Here is a 19,202-nt window from a genome sequence, read left to right as displayed (position 1 = left end):
GAAATCCAAATTTACAAATTGAACTGAAGTGTCAATTGTGGACTGAACTACTGTTTATTACTGTTGTCTATTTGTTTATTCATATTATTTTATTTGTCAAAAGATTCCATTCATTTATTTATTTATTTTTTTTCCTTAACAACAATACATTTAATTTCCTAGTAATTAACATTTACCTTTGAGTCTGAGTTGCTTTCTTTCTTTAGTGTCTGTTATAAATTCTCTATACTCCAGTGAGTCGAACCCACCTTCTGTAATCTGGTCCTAGAATAGATCACATGTACCCAAGTTATTACGCCATAAAACGGGTAGCTGCGGGTTACACTGACAAATGCCTTTCTGGCTGACATAAATAGCTTAAAAAGCATTAACCTGTGCTGTTTATTGGTAATATCTGAACGTAGAAGCTTGAGAAAAACATCTTTTGTACTGTTCTTTCCCGTCTGTTTTAACTTCCCTTATACAGTATATTTCCATGAGCAGTCCTTTTGCAGTGCTTGTAATGTAAATAGTTGTTCATGTTCTGTGTTACTATTCTACTATATTGAGGTTACCATGGTGATAAAGTGTGCCAGGTGGCAACTGTGAACATTGGTCCTTTGGTCTCTTAAAATGTGTTGTAATTCCCCCCACCTGAAAAGCACTGGAAAATAGCAGTGCTTTCTGTTAACTAAAATGAAAGAAAAAGAAATAAAGACAGACTTTCCATGGGTTACAGGGGGAAAAAAGGAAAATGAAAAGCGTTTATATGAGTTTGTCATCAACCATAATTGTTTGCATGCAGCCTGGGAAATGAGGGAGGCTCTGGAGGGCCTGTGTCGTTATGACAACACCAGGTTGTCACATGTGCTGCCAGCTGGGCCCGACCAACCAAGGCCCAAATCAGACAGTCTTAAGCACATTGTAACTCACACATGCACGCTCATTTGCGCATATATACACACAATCTCTTTTTCTCTTTTTCTTTATTTTAAACAATCCCTCTCACTCACTAATGAGGTTCTATAGTGTGCTCATTGGTTATAGACACCAGGGGCCTAATGTAGAAAACTTAGCAAAGATTTTATCCTAAAAGTATGTGTATGCACAAAAGTTTTCAGATTTTGAATCCCCTACATACACAGAAACTCTCTATTCATTGTGTCACTTTAATAAGAATGAATACATGTGCAAACAATTTTTGTATTTTAATTTTTCATAGTAAAATAGGTAGGGTAGGCGATTTTCGGAGAATCTAGCAATAGCGAGCTAGCTTTGAAAGCATAAGATCCCACCCTCCCTTCAGAGCATCTCCAAAGCCACACCCCCTTCAAAACACATGAACCCGTACAGCAGGGAGCGAACAAACGTGTCACGAGAGACGGCGTTAAACTACCTTATGTCTCGAAACACATACCATTACAATAATAATAAACAAAAACAACTTAAAGAACACTGACCTGTACCACCTGACTGATGCAGATTCATTTCGACGTTGATGGTGTTTTCATTGAAATGCATAAATTCGAGTCACAAACCACTCCAAGTATGATGTCACGGATTTCGATCTCTTCCAAATTACAGTAGTTATGGTGTGAACGCAGCATAAGCTTGTTGTTTTGGTTCAGGAGGAACTGTAAAAGACGACTGGTGTTTCGGTTTCAGTGCTCGGTGACTGACGACTGTCTAACTCTAGCATGAAACACACTGATGACATGTCTGTGCGAGCAGGGTACACGGAGGTATAAAAATACATATGTTGAAAGGCAGGTAGGACATTGTATCATTGCATTTGGACCGTATGTAATGATAGAACGAACATTTTATGGCCCTACTCCTTCCACAGACAATTTACATATGAATACATTTAGACCACTTAACTTAGCTATGAAGATGTGAAGAGAGTTTCAACCAGAATAAAAAAAAATATTTCTGGAACAAATCACCTACCCTGCCTTTAATTATATTTGTAATTGTTTATATTTGTAAGATCTTTCTTACAAATCTGCCATCTTGGGTGGATTTTTTCACTGACCTCATTGCAGTGCATTATGGGCACTGTAATTTACCCTAGCAATTTGGCCAAAAGAAAGTATCTTAGAGGGCAGGATAATTATGCCAGCTACCTTTTCGTACTGTCTGGCATCAGGAGCTTGTCTGTGATGATGTAAAAGGCTGGCTGCGTGGGCAGCACACTAGATTTTGAAACATAATCTATATTTCAACAAACTAAATGAGTGATACGCTGTTAGTTAACCCTTTACAATAAGGTCTCTTTGGTAACATTAGTCATTACAGTATTTATTAATCTTTGTTAATTGTAGTTAATAAAAATCCAGCTGTTCATTGTTTGTTCATGTTCATTCACAGTGCATTAATAAATGTTAATATAATACATTTGATTGTAAAAATGAAGTCTGTTCAATAATTGAAATTATTATTATCTAAGATTAATAAATGCTGTAGAAGTATTGTTCATTCTTAGTTCATGTTAACCAAAGTAGTTAACTAATGTTAATTAATGAAACCTTATTGTAAAGTGTTACCGGTGTACCTCTATATACAAGAGCTGTTTTTGTTTAACCACAGACAGAGAAATTCGGCCGAATGGCTTTCATTTAGTAAGGTGCCCACACTTCTATTGGTGCACCTCCCTGAACTCTTTTTTCCAGAACTTGCTGGGCAGCCTTATGATTTACATCTTTCTGATCTGTAGCTTACTCTGCTTTCTATTTTGCAGCTAGTTTCCTATTTTTGGTTTGTTTGCGTTGTTTGTGTTTCAAAAATTAGCTTCAAACCTTTTCTTTCTTCTACTTGTCATGACCAGCTGCTTTTACCATAAAGTCTCTCTTTTTTTTTTCTCTGACATTTTTGTTTGTAAACATTCCCTTTTTCCTCTAGGCACAGATTGAAACCGTAGGCCTTTGATTGGTTTATGTCGGCCTCAATATGATGTCAGAGATCTTAGTGCTGTATGAACAGTTGACCTTTAAAGATGCACTTCAGATGAGATGGATGATGCCTCAGCAGTTTTGATATTATTAGCTTGGATTCATTGGAACCAGTGAAGCTGATTTTTTTTTGTCTTTACATTTCTAAAAACAAAACAAAAAAACACTGTAATCCAGGAGGCTGAATGATTGAGCTGACCTCTTTCTTTGTCTTTCTTTCTTTCTCTTTCCTTCTGTCCCAAAGCCTCCAGACAATGGGCCTCCTCCCTTGCCGAGCTCCTCTCTTCCTGAAGGTTATTATGAGGAAGCTGTTCCGCTAGGCCCTGGCAAAGCACCAGAGTACATCACCTCTAGTAAGGACAGTTACACTATAAAGGTCACTTTAAAGTTTTAGAACTATGACAGTACTGTAGCTGCATCTGTTTATCGAAATTTCAATAAAGTGTAATCTAAATCCCAACTTTATTCTCAGATTATGACTCGGACGCCATGAGCAGTTCATATGAGTCATATGATGAGGAGGAGGAGGATGGGAAGGGGCAGAAGATGCGTCACCAGTGGCCATCTGAGGAGGCCTCCATGGACCTGGTGAAAGATGCGCGAATCTGTGCGTTCCTGTTGCGAAAGAAACGTTTTGGACAGTGGACTAAACTGCTCTGTGTCATAAAGGACAACAAACTGTTGGTAAGCACACACACTCACAGATATGAACACTCAGGGGAGAGGGGTAAGATATGCCACTTGTTTTTACATTTCTTTAAGCCAGAAAAACTCCTAATTATATATCAACCAAAAAATTTAAAATCTTCCATAAAATAGGGCCATAGAAATAATACTTCTCAAACAAAAGTGATTAAGTCATACAACTTGCCCCATGTTATGGGAAACATATCAATTGACTATTTTACTAATGCACAATCCTATTCTAGTCTTATATTGTGACACATTATTCACATTTTCATAAACCAATATTTGGAGGAAAAGCTTACTTTCATTTGATATGTTGATGTTGTTTACCTCAAAGCATCTGGCACACTTTACCCCACAGTTACTGTTTTAGGAAAAATACTTCAATTATTAATTAATAAATTAATGCTAATTAAATTAATGTTTAGCCAAACAATTTGTCTACATTGGTAATTCTATTTTTAATCCTGAAAAGGTTTGCTTTTCCATAAAATTAATTTTACATGTCATGTAAAAGGGCACATTGAAAAGGGTGCCTAACTATACACTCACCTAAAAGGATTATTAGGAACACCTGTTCAATTTCTCATTGATGCAATTATCTAATCAACCAATCACATGGCAGTTGCTTCAATGCATTTAGGGGTGTGGTCCTGGTCAAGACAATCTCCTGAACTCCAAACTGAATGTCAGAATGGGAAAGAAAGGTGATTTAAGCAATTTTGAGCGTGGCATGGTTGTTGGTGCCAGACGGGCCGGTCTGAGTATTTCACAATCTGCTCAGTTACTGGGATTTTCACGCACAACCATTTCTAGGGTTTACAAAGAATGGTGTGAAAAGGGAAAACCATCCAGTGTGCGGCAGTCCTGTGGGCGAAAATGCCTTGTTGATGCTAGAGGTCAGAGGAGAATGGGCCGACTGATTCAAGCTGATAGAAGAGCAACTTTGATTGAAATAACCACTCGTTACAACCGAGGTATGCAGCAAAGCATTTGTGAAGTCACAACACGCACAACCTTGAGGCGGATGGGCTACAACAGCAGAAGACCCCACCGGGTACCACTCATCTCCACTACAAATAGGAAAAAGAGGCTACAATTTGCAAGAGCTCACCAAAATTGGACAGTTGAAGACTGGAAAATGTTGCCTGGTCTGATGAGTCTCGATTTCTGTTGAGACATTCAGATGGTCGAGTCAGAATTTGGCGTTAACAGAATGAGAACATGGATCCATCATGCCTTGTTACCACTGTGCAGGCTGGTGGTGGTGGTGTAATGGTGTGGGGGATGTTTTCTTGGCACACTTTAGGCCCCTTAGTGCCAATTGGGCATCGTTTAAATGCCACTGCCTACCTGAGCATTGTTTCTGACCATGTCCATCCCTTTATGGCCACCATTTACCCATCCTCTGATGGCTACTTCCAGCAGGATAATGCACCATGTCACAAAGCTCGAATCATTTCAAATTGGTTTCTTGAACATGACAATGAGTTCACTGTAGTAAAATGGCCCCCACAGTCACCAGATCTCAACCCAATAGAGCATCTTTGGGATGTGGTGGAACGGGAGCTTCGTGCCCTGGATGTGCATCCCACAAATCTCCATCAACTGCAAGATGCTATCCTATCAATATGGGCCAACATTTCTAAAGAATGCTTTCAGCACGTTGTTGAATCAATGCCCCGTAGAATTAAGGCAGTTCTGAAGGCGAAAGGGGGTCAAACACAGTATTAGTATGGTGTTCCTAATAATCCTTTAGGTGAGTGTATGTTCACATGACAAAAACTATGAGTTTGCTTGATTATAGAGGTGACATAGTTTACCCGCTTTCCCATGTTCTCTATTTCTCATCGATTCTGTTTAGTTTGTCTCTGAAATCATTTTGTTTACCCACTACAACATAAGCAGAGGAAAATGTTTATAACTAAATAGCTTCTCTAATATGTCTCTCTTACTCTCAGTGCTACAAGTCCTCTAAAGACCAGACTCCACAGATGGAGCTCGTCCTGTCTGGCTGCAGTATCACACACATTCCCAAAGACGGCAAGAAAAAGAAGCATGAACTGAAGATTGTCCATCAGGGAGCTGATGCTCTGGTGCTTGCTGTACATAGCAAAGAACAGGCCGAAGAGTGGCTAAAGGTAACCAGAGCGTAGTGTTATGTGATTGGACCTGGAGTAGCTTATTAGAAATCAGCTGTCGACCTGCAAGTTTTTCTGGTGAACTGCATGATTATGCTTGCCTTTTCAGCATAGATGTTAAACAAACAAGTAGTAGCAATCCTCAGGTCCAGCTGTTCAGTGTTTATGTTCAGTTGGGTGTGTGGGGTTAAAAACAGGTTGCTCTCTGCATACTAAATACAGTGCTATGCAAACTATGCAAACTTCTTTATTTCTCGGCCGGCACATCAATATGTTTTGATATTTTTATGTCCGCCTACAGTTCTTTCTACTTCTCATATAAGCCTAACCTCTAAAAAGTGTTTCTTGGTGAAAGTGCAAAGGATTTTAACCTTAACAGCTCTGAAGATTGCACTTGTTGATAACTTGTTACTTTGATAGTCTGTTGTATATCTATTTAAAGCTGTTTTCCTCCACATCTGTTTTTCACAAACATTAAGAAAAGTGCTGTTGAAAGTCTCTGGGCTCTCGTGTGATAGATCTTTGAGTTTATAATCTGAAAGCAACTTATGCTGCACAAAGATCATCAAAACCAGCTGCAGTCAACAGTCGATTGATGTTAATAGCAGTTCCCTCATCGCTGTCCATCACTCTTCTGGTGGCTCTGTTTATAAAGACATCACTTTTGCAACCATCCCATTTATGAAGACACAAAAAAGAGATTTTTTGAATGCGTTACCATGTTTCCATGTGGTAGCGAGCTTCTGTTTATTGATTTGCGGGCAGGAGGGCACATGCAGTGAGCTGTACAGCACCGTTCAAGTGGGCGTGAACGCCAGACTGTGCAAATATACAGCTCAGGAAAGCAACAACAGCTGTAATTGCTGTTTAGGAAGGGTGCATAGCTCAGCACTGTTTGGTCAGGTGTCGTGTGTACTAAAAACATACTGGAGTAATTGATTTCTGCTTGGGATAAACCGAAAACACCCTAGCTCGGAGGGCTTTGTTGTATTGTATTTCATTTAGACACACACTACAGTACACCCAACAACTCAAGGGTGTGTAGGTACTCATTCCCAATATGAAAAAGCACGTTCCCTCTAACTTCTAGATCACCAATAACCCGGTAAATTATTTATTCCACTGAAACTTTTGAATATTCCACTATTTTAAATTCTCCTTTTTCTTCTAATGACTCCCATATAAAACCATTTATTTCTACTTTTAAAATATGAGTAATTGAAGTGGAGCGAAAGATAATGACTTAACTGACCACACTGTGCATGGCAGAACACAGAAGTGGTGGAGAGTTTGTGGCATCTGTTTGATTAGGAAAGAAGAAAGTTGATCGGCTATTGCAGGTTTCCCATGGGAAATAGAGTAGAATTAAAATTTGCTAGGCCTGGAAAAATCATAAAAATCTTAAAAGTCTTGGGAGAGTGAAAAAATATTTCACTAGTATAGTTTATATATTATTTCTAGCTCTAATTGCTAATATATAATATAGCAAATAGAGAACTGCTCTTTCTGAGTGCATTTGCTTTATTAATTTTTTTAAAATAAGTCTTGGATTTTTTTTTGTTGATGTCATTTTTTTCTAAACATTAAATCATTCATTCAATTCAATTCAGATGTATTTGTATTGTCCTTTTCACAATAAATATAGATTCAATCAATGCAGCTTTACAGAACATGTATGCGTCTACATTCCAATTTTGAGTGATCTGTTATCAGAGGTGACTGTGTCCAAGTTATGTATTTCAGAAATGTACATATACACAAACTCACATATACACACCACACCGTTAACTAATAATGTATTAATTTAAACAATGTATACATTTAAGGCAGAAACAATGAGTGCATTTAAGTAATGAATACATGTATGTTAACAAATTAAGATGTAGCATTGGCGCATGTTGATTCAGAGCTTGCTTCTTCATCTGAAGTTCTCGCAGGAGTTAGCACAGTCTCTTCACTGGTTTTGAGGCATCTGAAGTCTTCATAAGAGGCTGGATCCAAACTGTAGCTGACAAAATCTCTAGCTACCCCAGGATGGGCATCCCAAGATAAAACAAATAATAAGTGAATGTAATTAGCGTTGCTGCTGTTCATAACATTAACCAAAAATAATCATGTGCATTTGATCTGATATAACTGGAGTATAAGGCAATGAGATGCATTATGTGTAGGGTGACCAGACGTCCCGTTTTTCCTGGGACAGCCCCGTATTTCCACTCTAATTTTAGTGTCCCGACTTATTCTGAAAAAAATCATGTTTTGTCCCTTATTTCATCGTTAATATATATATATATTTTTATATATAATAGGTTTCGTTTCCGAAAGGCTAAGTGAATATATATGTTACGTTCAAACCGTGTAGCGCGCGCATGACAGAGAGGGAGAGACCTTGTGTGTGTGTGTGCTAGTGTGCCTAATGAAGTGCATGTAAGACGCATTAATAGAGGGAATGCATTAACGTCACTTTCCCGCCGGAACACGCCCCCTCAGCCGGACTGAGTGGCAGAAGAGCAGCTGCGTGACTGGATTTAATAGGGGAAACTGCGAAAACGCAAGTAAAACAAACGATTATCAGTTTAAACTAAAGATTGGACTCAATATAGTGTTCCTTACAACTTACTAAAGATCCAGTGATCCATGGATATTAACATGCAGCCAGGAATCGTGTTTCCTGACATTTATATGTGCCTGATTTCGACACCAGGGAAATACATACAGCAAATTTGCCTGTGAATGCTTTATATAAATACAAAATAGGCAGGTCTAAATCCAGGTGATCACTTATCAATGTTATATATATCATCATATCGTCTAGAGACTTAAAACTTGTATCGTTTTTTGTCAGTGTTTATTTAAAAATGTCAAATTATACAGAATATACAGTGGTAAATATTTGATTGATGAGTTGTCACTGCAATATATAACAATACAATATATAGAGAATGATTTTACCACTAAATTCAGCATATTGACAAAAAGGATAACTGCAAATCCACCTTTCGCTGCCTGGAGTCCAGTTGTTTCTATGAATTGTAGCGATCTATTTGCTTCTCTGTTCTGTAGCTTTAGGTAGTCTGTAAAAATATTCCTTATATTTCTTGTCAAATCTAGTTGTACAGTCAGTCTCAAAGCTCTTTCCCGTTTTAGACGCGTTTTGTGTGTTTTTCCGCAGCATTCACACTGAAAACCAATGCTGCCGCTCAGTCTTTTTGCCACTTGTGGGCGTAACTGCAGTCACTCCGGCCAACGGTGACATCACGTGCATTCCCTCTATACGCATGCGTTCTGTATCTGTCCCGTATTCCACTCCGAGAAATCTGGTCACCCTAATTATGTGAATGCTTGGCTAAAGAGATGCGTCTTTAATCTAGATTTAAACTGGGAGAGTGAGTCTGAGCCCCGAACATTATCAGGAAGGCTATTCCAGAGTTCAGGAGCCAAATGTGAAAGTGCTCTCCCTATTTTATCGGACTTGATATGATATCCTAGGTTTATTTAGCTCTTCCTGTCCTATAGTTGTAAAGCACTGCAATTGTTCTTGAGGGGTGATAATTGAAGCCTAATCATAAAACTCTTGTCGAAGGTTGTACATTTACAATTGTATTGCTGATGCTTTCGATTTTCTCAGTGAATAAAATCATAGTCATTTCTACTAAACTGTAATGGAATATTTTGTTCAGGTGATGTCTGTTTATTTGTTAATCTAGCCACTTTACTAAACAAAAACCTTTTTGTTTGTTATTTTCTATTAGTTTGCGTAGATGCTCGGTCCTGGCAGCTTTTAGAGCCTTTTTATAACGGGAAGTGCTGTCTTTTCACGTGATTTCTAAAGACCTCTGAGTTTGTCTCCATTTGCGCTCTAGATTTCAAGTTTCTCTCTTGGTAGCATGGGTAGTAGGTTTGTACCATGGTACAGTACTTTTCTCTCTAAACTTTTTTAATCTGATTGGTGCAACAGTTTCTAATGGTGCCTATACTGCTAGTCATTTCCTCAAGTTAATTTGTGTGTTTGGGTACACTGAGCAGCTAAGACAGATCAGGCAGGTTATTTGTGAATCTGTCTATAGTGTTTGGGAGAATTGTTCTACCTGGTCGATAACGTGGCGCGACATTGCAGATATCAGCGGTACGCAGTATGCAAGTTACGGTACGATCACTTTGCGGTAGAATATCGATGTCAGTAGATCTGTTTCCATGCGATATAATTAAATCTAGTGTATGATTAAAACGATGAGTGGGTCTAGTGACATTTGCTTGACCCCAAAGGAGTTTAGTAAATCTGTAAACGCAGCCCCTAACTCATTATTTGTATTATCTACGTGAATGTTAAAATCACCAACAATCAATGCTTTATCGACGTTGACCAATAGGTCTGAGAGAAAATCTGCAAACTCTTTTAGGAACTCAAGAATAGACACTAGGCATTAGATCATTAACCCGGTAAATTGTTTATTTCTCTGAATCTCCTTTGAATATTCACAAGATGAGGTTGTTTCTAATCGTGGCTGAGTTTTGCTCTGGCTCAGTTGTAACCAGTTTTTAAAAGTGGAAATAAATGGTTTTATATGGAAGCCATTAGATGGAGTATTAGAAATAGTGGAATATAAGGTGATAAGAAAACTTTTTTTTTTAAGCCTTTAATGGAATACTTCTTGTCTTTAAACAAAATCGAAGATCATTATAGAAGCCCAAAGGCGTTTGAAGTCAGTTAATGCTTTATCCAGTTTACTAATGATCTATTTATGGAAAATCTTAGCATGCTGTTTTCCATGATTAATTTTTAATTCTCTTTTAGTGTTGTATCTTTCCTCTGCACTGGTTTCCTCTTTGTTTCTCTCTCTTCCAGTCTTTATTCATTAAGTTCTCTATTTGATGTAGCTCCTCTGTTGTGATCCTTTGGACAGGCCTGGGGAAATTCCACCTCCTGTCTTTCTTCTTTCCTTCGTTCTTCTTTCTTCTCTCTTTTTGTCATCTGACTCTCTACTGCCCTGGGCTAGAATGGTAAGAAATGGAGTGTATTTGTTCTACTGTTAGTTTTTGTGTTATGTATAAATGAACGTGACCACTGTATGATGTTGACCATTTTATTCCGCTTTTCACTTCCTGCTTTCTGTGAGGTGTCATTTTACTAGCTACTGAGGTGTGCCTTTGTGTGCTAGTTGTTATGAAATTGTTAATTCCTGCCCTTAATTAATGCTTGTCATTAGAGGTCAACCGATAATGGATTTTATCGATAACTAGGTTCTTGGACCACGATGGCCTATAACAAATTAATCAACCGATAGTTTACAAATGGATACTGAATGAAAACAAACATAACACAAACTGAACTTCTGAACTACTTAATATATTAATATTTATATTTAAAGTATAACTTGATCATTCATGTTAGTTCATAGTGCATTAACTAAAGTTAATTACTTGAGGTACTAATGTCAGAGTCCTAATGTTAGAGACGGCAAACATACTGCAGCATCTAGTCAACAAATGAATTACCTTATAATGATATGAAAACATGCAGTGTAGTGTACTGTATACATAGCGTTTTCTAAATCCGCATCTGAAATGTTCTGCTATATGCAGCGCGCTGTCTCACGTGTCAAAACAAACTCCACAAGGCGTCAGTAATAGTTTTTAATTTCGCCTCTAGAGACCGCTCTCGTACTGTATAATGACAGCAGACACTTCTCAGCCACTCCAGCAACAGATGGAAAAACTTGGTAAGGATTTTTGCCAATCCAGCAATCGGTTATCGTGCCGATTTATCGGTCGCCCTCTTCTTGGCACTGGCTTTGCTTCTCATCACTATCTAATGTGGCAATTTTGCATTACGACTCAATTGTTTGACTTCTTTGACTTTGTTTGTTGGATTTAATGCAGTAGTTCTCCTTAACACTTCATGTGAAAATATAAATGCTCATGAGGGCACATTAACAGAGCAAAAAAAGTTTTTTTGACTGAGCGTATCCCAGAAACCCACATCTTTGCAGTTAAAGCCAAAGAGTGAGGCCACAGCCTGCAATTTTCCCGTGAGCCCAATTATGTGGTTGCCAAACCCCAACGTGCTGCGTCAAGTTACGATGCTCAGAGGAGCTCATCAAAAAGGATATTTGGTTATATTTTGGTCTTTGGCATGGGGGCAGGTTGGGAAGAGGGTGTGTAAAGGTGAGCGCCTCTCTTTGTGATGCTCTCTTTATCCGCTTAGTTCACTCGACACCACTGGTTGTTGGGTTTTTTGATGTAACCCCCAGGTAATGTGAGGTCACGCTCTTATGTGGCGGCGAAGAGTCTGTGCAGTCTGGAGATCTCTGGATATCTCATTCACACAGAGCCACTGCACAGCGCATAGACAGCCACGAGAGCAATGACGCATGTAACAGCCTTCCAGCTGCTCTTCCAACTGCATGTGACGCGCAGAATCCATTTGAGCGCATGTGCATGGCAGAACGTGGAGGTGGTGGAGAGCATCTGTTTGACTGGAAGCAAAGAAAGTTTTTGATAGACTACTCCAAGGTTCCCATGGGAAATTTGCAATTTTCTAGGCCTGGAAAAATCATGAAAAAATAATAATAAAATCTTACGTCTTGGAAAAGTTGTAAAAAAAACTGCTCTAGTATAATTTTTTTAAACACTTTTTTTCCCTCTAATTAATAATAAATTAAATATATTTTTATATTTTTTTTAAAAAAACTTTTTTTTTTCAATAATTCTTGGGAAATTTCTCTTAGTTAATGTAATTTGTTTTCTATAGTTTTTAAGTTGTAACTATTAATATAAAATATATCAGCCAAATTGATCTTTGTTCTTTGTGAGTGCAATCTTTAAAAAAATATATATATTTTTTTTATCTTTATCCCAGGAAAGTCTTGAAATTCATTGGTTAAAAAGTGTGGGAACCCTGCAAAACATAAAAATATATTTTATTGTTTGATGTGTGTGATTGTTCTTAATATGATTTTCTTTGAGAAAGTGATCACATGAGAACATTTCTGCATAGTGTATTTCTTTATTTACTATATAACGAGCATCCTCAGTCATTTAAATATGGAGAAATGAGGAATATCACATTTCTGCTTGTTGTTTTGCACTTTAACTTTTTGTTCTGTGGTCTCTTTAAGGTGATGAAAGAAGTCTGCTCCAATGGAAATGGAGTGGTGGACTGTGACGGTTCTGGTTCCCCTGTTCACAAAGCAGAGCTGGAAAAGGTGTGGATTCATAATTCTATTAATATGAACTACATTTGTGTGTTTGTGGATTTACTATGCCTGCAGCGTACATGCTGGTCTACCTACATGTGAGACTGTGTGTTGTTTTGCATGCTTGCCAGCCTCACCACACCTCAGTACTCAGCATAGGCGCCTCTTCTCTGTTTTCCTGTACGGTGGCTCTGCTGCCAAGGAATGGAGGGCTATAAAAGCTTTGTATGCGTACCTAATTTCATCTTGCCACGGATGTGTGCTGCTGGCAAGGTTAAATAGGTGTGGGAGGAAATGTGATCTTATCAGTTTTTAAGAACACATTCTTTGGTATGCGGTATGCTGTGACATTTTTTGTGCAGCGTGTGCATGTTGCACTTGTTTATGTGTGTGTGTCTTGTTTTTAAGACAGATCTAAGGGGGTTTAATGTCAAACCTCTTAAACTGGCACAGCATGCATGAGCCCAGTCTAATTATTCACACTTAATGCTAAACAGATGCTCTTTGAGTTTTGTTTGGGTAGACTGTAGAGGTTTAATTGTATGGGCTTTAGTATTTCATACACTTTGTTTGTATGTATTCAATGTGTATGTCTATAAACAAATGATCATTGAATTTAAAATGGAATGGTTTGTTGTTTGTGCTGTTCGGTATCCATTCTCCTGATAAAATGTGTGCTTTCTCTGTAACTGCGAGTGTATCCTCAACTTTACTCTGGTTTTGCAGAAGCTGTCCTGCGATCGACCCAGTTCGGATGGAGAGCCCTGCCATGAAAATGGCATCTCAGATGGCAAAGATCTAGGTGAGTCTTCATGTTCAGTCCTTTTGTTAGGGCCATATCATTGGAGTTTCTCTATATAAAGGGATCTTGTGTCATACACTTTAAAAAGTGGTTAGGGGCTATTTCTACCTGATCTATTTTCTCTATCTATTTGATATATTAACTCAATCAAACAATCATGATGATGATGTACTGAAAAAAATAAAATAATGAAATAATAATTAAACATTTTCACCATTGATTTGTCAATAATTTGTCAATACAACATTTTAAAAGAACATCAATAAAACTGTATATATTAGTGTTTTGATTCATGAAGCGAACTATTAAGTCTGACATTTTGTGGTTAAGAAAAAAACATAGCAACAGTACTTTAAAAAAAACACTACTAAATATAGTCCTATAAAGTGGATGTTTGTTTGACTTTATAAAGATTCTATTGTTTGAGCAATGCCAAAGTAAGGAGACCCTTCTTAATAATCTAATAGGATTATTTATCTGGTATTTACACTACGCAGTCTCGATCTGGGATTGAACTTTTCAGGACATCTGTTTCAGGTCTTTCTTGTTTTCAATTTGAGACTGCCTTGCCTCAGACTTGTTGGTAAAGAATTGCCTAATTTGAGAGGATTCCAAGACTTTTGCATCTGCGAACCCATATGATTGATAGTTCAGCATCACAGCCACAAGCCACAGTAACTGCTGTGCTGTTTTTACATGTGTTATGGCAGCTGACCTCTGATCAACCTAAAGATAAAGTAGCTCCTATAATAATTCTTGTAAAAGTGTGGGTGGTGTTATCTAAAGAATCACAGGTACATTAATTAAGTTAAATCTATTTTACAAAAAAAATGAGGGTAGCATTTTTTGGCAGCAGAAACACAAACCAGCTCTATCTGATCTTTTCTGTCTCTGTTTGAAAGCACCTATGATATTCTTAAATTACACCAGCAGCCAACTGCTTCACCTCTTTAATGAAAGATGGAAGAACATTTTAAAGAGCCAGGCAGATTAAGGAGAGACACGGCAGGCAAAAACATTGTTTTGTTTTTTACTGGTCAATTTTGGGATATTTGTCTTCAATAACATGTCTTCTCTCAGACTTGTGGTGAAAAAAAGTCAGAAATACACATTTAGGTCTTTATTTTACTAAACTTTGTGTGTTTGCGTGTGTAGATTTCGAATAAATTCATCAAAAGTTGGCGTTCTAAATCACCCCGCTGCTCCGCGATCGCAATCTGCGCCCTGTCATCACACACACCGTTAGAAAGCTCTCTCTCTCGTGTACAATATTGTCAGATCCAAATATGGTCATTTTCCTTTTTATCAACAACCAATCTTGAAAGTAAAAGGGGGGATTTAACTCTAAATGCGCACTCTCATTGGCTGATGCGAAATCTTTAAAGCCCGTTTTCTCAAAATGACTTCTCTCATACTCCAAGTCCGAAATCTCCACTTCAGTAGCACCTATATACACCAAACTTTCCAGTCTTGTACCTAGTTATATTATGAAGACATTTACAGAGAGATTTGTAAATATATTATTCCTAGCCTGATTTACATAACATTTTATTCCAAAAACATGGCGAAAATCATTTTTTTAAGGCTATTGTCAGTATATTCTGATTTACAGGATAACAAAAGCAGATATCCATAAATCTCTCTGTAATTCGTTCCCCATCTAATATGTGAACACAATGAAAAAAGATTTTTGCAAATTAACGCATATTTAGTTAGATAATGCCTAATTTGCATATTTAAACATGAAATTACCGAAAACTTGTAATACATTTTTTTCTCATCTTATTGTAGGCAATCAACTGGGAAAGTTTCATGGTGATATCTGCTAGTTAAAAAAATTACCCTATTCACATGTAGTGTCTCGCCTTAAACTGGTTCTAGCTGTCGTAGTTGCGAAGACACCGTGAAATCATATTAGCCTGATCGTAGAATTGTTCCTCATGATAAAATGAAGAACTATGAATAGGTCCTTTAAGGGCCAATGGTTTTTGCATCTGTGGCTCTGGGTTTTGCCTTATGCCTGAGGCTGTGGCACCGGGACTGAGAAACTTTGGAGGACTCTGGGTTCAAATGGGCTTAGCATTAATTAAAGGGGTCGCCAACTAAAAAGCAATCTTCTGCAGTGGAGTTTGGACCAAACCTTTTGAAGAGCAAAAGTTTCACTGTCTCTTTATATACAGTGGGGGAAATAAGTATTTGACCCCTTGCTGATTTTGCAGGTTTGCCCACTTACAAGGAATACAACGATCTATAATTTTAATCATATGTACATTCTAACATTGAAAGACAGAATCAATCACATCTTATGAATTTATTTAAATTGATAACCATCTGATGAGGAAAAACAAGTATTTGACCCCCTGGACAAACAGCATGTTAATATTTTGTAGAAAAGCCCTTCTTGGCCAGCACAGATGTCAAACGCTTTTTATAGTTGGTGACAAGGTTTGTGCACATTTCGGCAGGGATGTTGGCCCACTCCTCCCCGCAGACAGCCTCCAAATCTTTCAGGTTCCGAGGTTGTCGCCTGGCAACTCGAATTTTAAGCTCCCTCCAAAGATTTTCAATTGGATTCAGGTCTGGAGACTGGCTAGGCCACTCCAGAACCTTGATGTGCTTCTTCTTCAGCCACTCCTTTGTTGCTTTGTCGGTGTGCTTAGGGTCGTTGTCGTGCTGAAACACCCATCCTCGACCCATCTTCAGCTCTCTCACTGAGGGAAGGAGATGTTGGTCCAGAATTCCACGATACATGGCCCCGTCCATCCTCCCCTCAATACGATGGAGTTGTCCCGTCCCCTTGGCTGAAAAGCAACCCCAAAGCATGATGTTGTCACCACCATGCTTGACGGTGGGGATGGTGTTCTTTGGGTTGTACTCGGTGTTCTTTGCCCTCCAAACACGACGAGTTGAGGACAAAAAGTTCTATTTTGGTCTCGTCTGACCACATCACCTTCTTCCAGGCCTCTTCTGAGTCGTCCAGGTGGTGAATGGCGAACTTCATGCGGGCCTGTACATGTTTCTTCTTGAGCAGGGGGACCTTGCGTGCGCTGCAGGATTTCAATCCATGACGGCGTAGTGTGTTACCAACCGTTTCTTTTGTAACTGTGGTCCCAGCTGCCTTCAGTTGATTCATCAGTTCCACCCTTGTGGTTTTCGGATGATTCCTCACCGTTCGCATGATCAGGGACACCCCACGAGGCGAGATCTTGTGTGGAGGCCCAGACCGAGGGAGGTTGGCGGTGGTGTGGTGCTTCTTCCATTTCCTGATAACTGCACCGACAGTTGATCTTTTCTCTCCAAGTTGCTTTCCGATTCTCTTGTAGCCCATCCCAGCCTTATGCAGATCAACAATCTTGTCCCTGATGTCCGTAGAAAGCTCTTTGGTCTTGCCCATGGTGGTGATGTTGGATGCTGGTTGTTTGGGTGTTGACAGGTGTCTTTTATACAGGTAACGAGGTGAGGCAGGTGTATTTGATGTAGATAATTGGTTGGGATTGGGGCTGTGTCTTAAAGAAAGACTAACTGGCTTGTAGGAGCCAGAATGCTTGCTGTTTGGTAGGGGGTCATATACTTGTTTTTCCTCATCAGATGGTTATCAATTTTAATAAATTCCTATGATGTGATTTTCTGGAATTTTCTTTGGGATTCTGTCTTTCACTGTTAGAATGTACATATGATTAAAATTATAGATTGTTAAATTCTTTGTAAGTGGGCAAACCTGCAAAATCAGCAAGAGGTCAAATACTTATGTCCCCCACTGTATGTTCTATGTCCTTGTTTGCTGCAAAGCCTGTAATTTGCTGTGCTGTACACGTCTTAGACATGTTAACCCAGTCCAGTGTCTTTTCACTTTCAGTGCTCAAGGTTGTTTTTCTAGATTTTTTTTTCTTACAATAACCACAGACCACACTCCTCAGAAAAAAGCATCTGAACAACTTGGAGAAGAATGGAATCGGTTTCACGCACCGTTTAGGATTTAGATAGTCTGTAGACATGTGTCCAGTCATTGTCAGTTCAACCCCTTTCTCTCTGGCCTAAATTACTAACATTTTAAAGTGAACAGATTGCCATTTGTCATTTTCCGTAATTCAGTCTTTTTCCCACCAAATCCTTCTCACAAACAAAATGTTTTCCAAACCAATCTCTTGTTATAGTTGCAAAACCAATGGGTTTCTAGATATCTAGCATATCTGTATAATATATTACATTTAAAATCCCATACATATATTTCAATCCTTGACAGTAATTTGCCTTTTTTTGCAGCCAAAGGCAAGAAGAACTCTAAATCAGATCAGAAAGGAACTGTGGGACGTGTGACTGGAAAGAAAATCACTAAAATCATAAGCCTGGGCAAGAAGAAACCATCTACTGATGAACAGACCTCATCAGCGGAGGAGGATGTCCCAACATGTGGTGAGCGGTTGCACTATCATTTTGATGTACACTACTATTCAAAAGTTTGTAGGTTGGTACCATTTTTTTAAATGTTTTTGAAATAAGACTCTTTTGCTCACCAAGGCTGCATTTATTAGATCAAAAAATACAGTAAATTCAGTAATATTGCAAATTATTATTACAATTTATGTTTTCATTTTAATATATTTTAAAATATTATTTATTCTTGTGATGGCAAAGGTGCATTTTCATTAGCCATTACTCCAGTCTTCCAGGATTCTTTGATGAATAGAAAGTTAAAAAAGAACAGCATTTATTTGCGCACTAAATCCAGCATAAACTCTGGTACAATCTGCATATTTTTGAACGTCCCAGACAAATGTTTCTAACTGAACCTCACAGTGATTGGCTGCCACCCTACATTCTTCGTTTGTTATTTGCATAAAGTCAAGAATTGCCCAACCTTTTGACACTCTCGGCTGCCCTCAACTTTTTTTCCGGTCCACTGTCAATTCACAGCGTGAGTGTGAAGCTCAACTTCAACATTTAATTGAAAATGTTTGCTATGCTCCGCTCGTTCATTGCCATTGTTGCTTCTGATTGCTTTTAGAAGAAAAAACTTCCCTCAAATGCTGGTCTAGGATCAGGTTTCTCCCAAATAATAAAATATTGTCGAAACCTATTTGGCAAACTATCCAGTGCGTATCTGTATTTGTGCCCTGGACAGCGTCAAAGGTTTCTATTTACAACATGTTTTTACAGCATTGTAGCTAATCCCAAACGTATCTGCTGATTTCTTGAACGCAATCACCAATCAGAGGTTTTTATGTTAGAATCCAATCACCGCTCAAAACGGCAGAGTTTTTGTTCAGTACGGAGTTCTGCACACTTACGAACCCTCTCATTATAACAAACGAAGTGTAGACAAATAAATGATTCATTGTGCAGTGTAGACCGCTTCAGTGATTATAACGGAACTTTGTGAGATCACGATTAACTAAAATGAGTGACAGCTTTTTTGCGATTATAAAGAGAGTGCTCTTTGCTCGCT

General features: G+C 38.4%; 1 protein-coding gene across 5 annotated transcripts in view; it reads left to right on the top strand.

The window, feature by feature from the left end:
* The window catches only part of afap1 (actin filament associated protein 1), a 69,211-nt gene that overhangs the window by 40,513 nt on the left and 9,496 nt on the right, over positions 1-19,202 (top strand). For all 5 annotated transcript variants that reach the window (XM_077200951.1, XM_077200950.1, XM_077200952.1 and 2 more), the window contains exons 4-9: positions 3,175-3,283; positions 3,403-3,614; positions 5,579-5,758; positions 12,877-12,963; positions 13,681-13,756; positions 18,020-18,169. In XM_077200951.1, coding sequence (XP_077057066.1) covers positions 3,175-3,283; positions 3,403-3,614; positions 5,579-5,758; positions 12,877-12,963; positions 13,681-13,756; positions 18,020-18,169 — 814 coding nt within the window. The remainder of the gene's footprint in view (positions 1-3,174; positions 3,284-3,402; positions 3,615-5,578; positions 5,759-12,876; positions 12,964-13,680; positions 13,757-18,019; positions 18,170-19,202) is intronic.

Source organism: Siphateles boraxobius, unplaced genomic scaffold, assembly GCF_051911475.1.
Source record: "Siphateles boraxobius isolate OS27281-9 unplaced genomic scaffold, OSU_SipBor_1 46, whole genome shotgun sequence".
In the NCBI taxonomy this organism is placed as follows: domain Eukaryota; kingdom Metazoa; phylum Chordata; class Actinopteri; order Cypriniformes; family Leuciscidae; genus Siphateles; species Siphateles boraxobius.
This window is presented reverse-complemented; position numbering and strand designations above follow the sequence as displayed.